We start from the raw sequence: 2,226 nt of genomic DNA on the forward strand, positions 1-2,226 counted from the left end.
ACAAAAGGAATTGCCCACATTAAAGTGGGACTGCTGGGTGGGAATGGGATTTGTATGGGAATGGGATCATCTGGGTGGGAATGGGATCTGGGTAGGAATGGGATTTGTATGGGAATGGGATCATCTGGGTGGGAATGGGATCTGGGTAGGAATGGGATTTGTATGGGAATGGGATCTGTGTGGGAATGGGATCAGTGTGGGAATGGGATCTGTGTGGAAATGGGATCTGGTTGGGAATGGGATCTGGGTGGGAATGGGATCTGTGTGGAAATGGGATCTGGTTGGGAATGGGATCTGTGTGGGAATGGGATCTGTGTGGAAATGGGATCTGATGGGAATGGGATCTGTGTAGGAATGGGATTTGTATGGGAATGGGATCATCTGTATGGGAATGGGATTTGTATGGGAATGGGATTTGTGTGGGAATGGGATCTGTGTGGGAATGGGATTTGTGTAGGAATGGGATCTGATGGGAATGGGATCTGGGTGGGAATGGGATCTGGGTGGGAATGGGATCTGATGGGAATGGGATCTGTGAAGGTATTGGATCTGTGTAGGAATGAGCTTTGAGAGGGAAGGAATGCTGGAGGGGGATTCTCCTCTGTGGGACACACACCTGGTTCATGGGGTCTGAATTTTGGGATAAATGGGATCAAATGTGGTTGTGCAGCACCAGGCAGTGTCTCTGCCCCTTTGGGGACTGTCCCAAATGGTCCCTGAGGCCACTCCAGGGATGGAGTCTCAGCCTCCACGTCCCTCCCACATCTTTGTCTTCTCCTCAGGGGAAATCCTTCTTCCCTTGGAGTTTCACAAGGGAAGGGACAGTGCCACAAACCCTGTGACAGGGCCATGGGGACCTTCAGCAAAGTGTCCCACAGAGCAAAGGGACCTGAGTGGGCAGCAGGATGAGCAGAGGGATGGAGCAGCTCTGCTGGGAGGAAAGGCTGGCACAGCTGGGATTGTTCAGCCTGGAGAGGAGAAGCTTTGGGCTGAGCTCAGGGTGGCCTTGCAGGGCCTGAAGGAGCTGCAGGAACCATGGAGAGAGACAATTGCCAAGGGATGGAGGGACAGCACCCAGGGAATGGAGGGACAGCACCCAGGGAATGGAGGGACAGCACCCAGGGAATGGCTTTGAACTGACATAAATAGATTTAGTTTGGATCTTGGGCAGGAATTGTTCCCTGGCAGGGTGGGCAGGGCTGGCACAGGGTGCCCAGATTTGCTGTGGCTGCCCCTGGATCCCTGGCAGTGCCCAAGGCCAGGTTGGACATTGGGACAGTGGGAGGTGTCCCTGCCATGGGTTGTGTTGGAATGGGATGAGTGATTAGATAATTGTCATAACACTGACAAAATCAAACCAACTCTTTTAATACAGACATCTGATTTAAAACAATATTTTCTTGTTTTCAGCAGCAGAATTGGCAAGGATGGCCAAGCTGCAAAACTTCACTTGGACAGTGGAACATATTTTCAAGGAAACCTTCCTCAATTACATGAATGGCTGGAGGAGAAACATGACAGAAGCAGCAGATAAACTGCAGGCTGAGGTGGCTGCTGAAAACTTTGACTACGTTATCCTTTATCTGATGGTGATGATTGGGATGTTCTCCTTCATCATCGTGGCCATCCTGGTGAGCACTGTGAAATCCAAGAGGAGGGAGCACTCCAATGATCCCTACCACCAGTACATTGTGGAGGACTGGGGAGAGAAATACAAAACTCAGGTTCTGAATCCAGAAGATCTCAAGTGTGTGATCCATGAAAACCTGGGGGCAAGGGATAAAACAAGCCCGGAATCACCTTGACTTTCTGGGAAGAGCCAGCAGTGAGGGATTCATGGAGTCACACACAGGGAACTCACTGGAATTCCAAAGAGCTGTGGAAGTGTGGATTAAATTAACACCCAAGTCAATGGATAATGGAGTCCTGAGGAAATCAATGTGATGGCTCCCGTGAGGATCTTGGGGAAGTAAAAAAAAAATCTGTGATTGTGCTTCCCTTTGATATTCTGTCCTTTAGGAAAATAAAACCAAGAGAAGGATAACTTGATTATTTGAGCATTTTTTAAAATCCACAAGCAGATCTGGATGTTCCCACCTCAGAATAACTGTGAATTAGTGGCCAAAAGGGCTGATTTAGATCCAAATTGTGTGACTGAAGCCCATCTTAAAAATAACTTGAAAATGTCCAGTAAAATCTCCAGTCTCTATGGATTGACTGAACAAT

The 2,226-nt window shown here is 48.7% G+C and overlaps 1 protein-coding gene across 1 annotated transcript; it reads left to right on the forward strand.

Moving 5' to 3' along the window:
• The first annotated feature begins 1,427 nt into the window (after positions 1–1,427).
• KCNE2 (potassium voltage-gated channel subfamily E regulatory subunit 2) lies at positions 1,428–1,805 on the forward strand. Its single transcript, XM_014893003.2, has one exon. It carries the CDS (start codon positions 1,428–1,430, stop codon positions 1,803–1,805), a length of 378 nt encoding a protein of 125 aa, XP_014748489.1.
• Positions 1,806–2,226: the final 421 nt, after the last annotated feature.

The sequence above is a fragment of the Sturnus vulgaris genome, chromosome 2, assembly GCF_052056855.1.
Source record: "Sturnus vulgaris isolate bStuVul1 chromosome 2, bStuVul1.hap1, whole genome shotgun sequence".
Lineage (NCBI taxonomy): Eukaryota > Metazoa > Chordata > Aves > Passeriformes > Sturnidae > Sturnus > Sturnus vulgaris.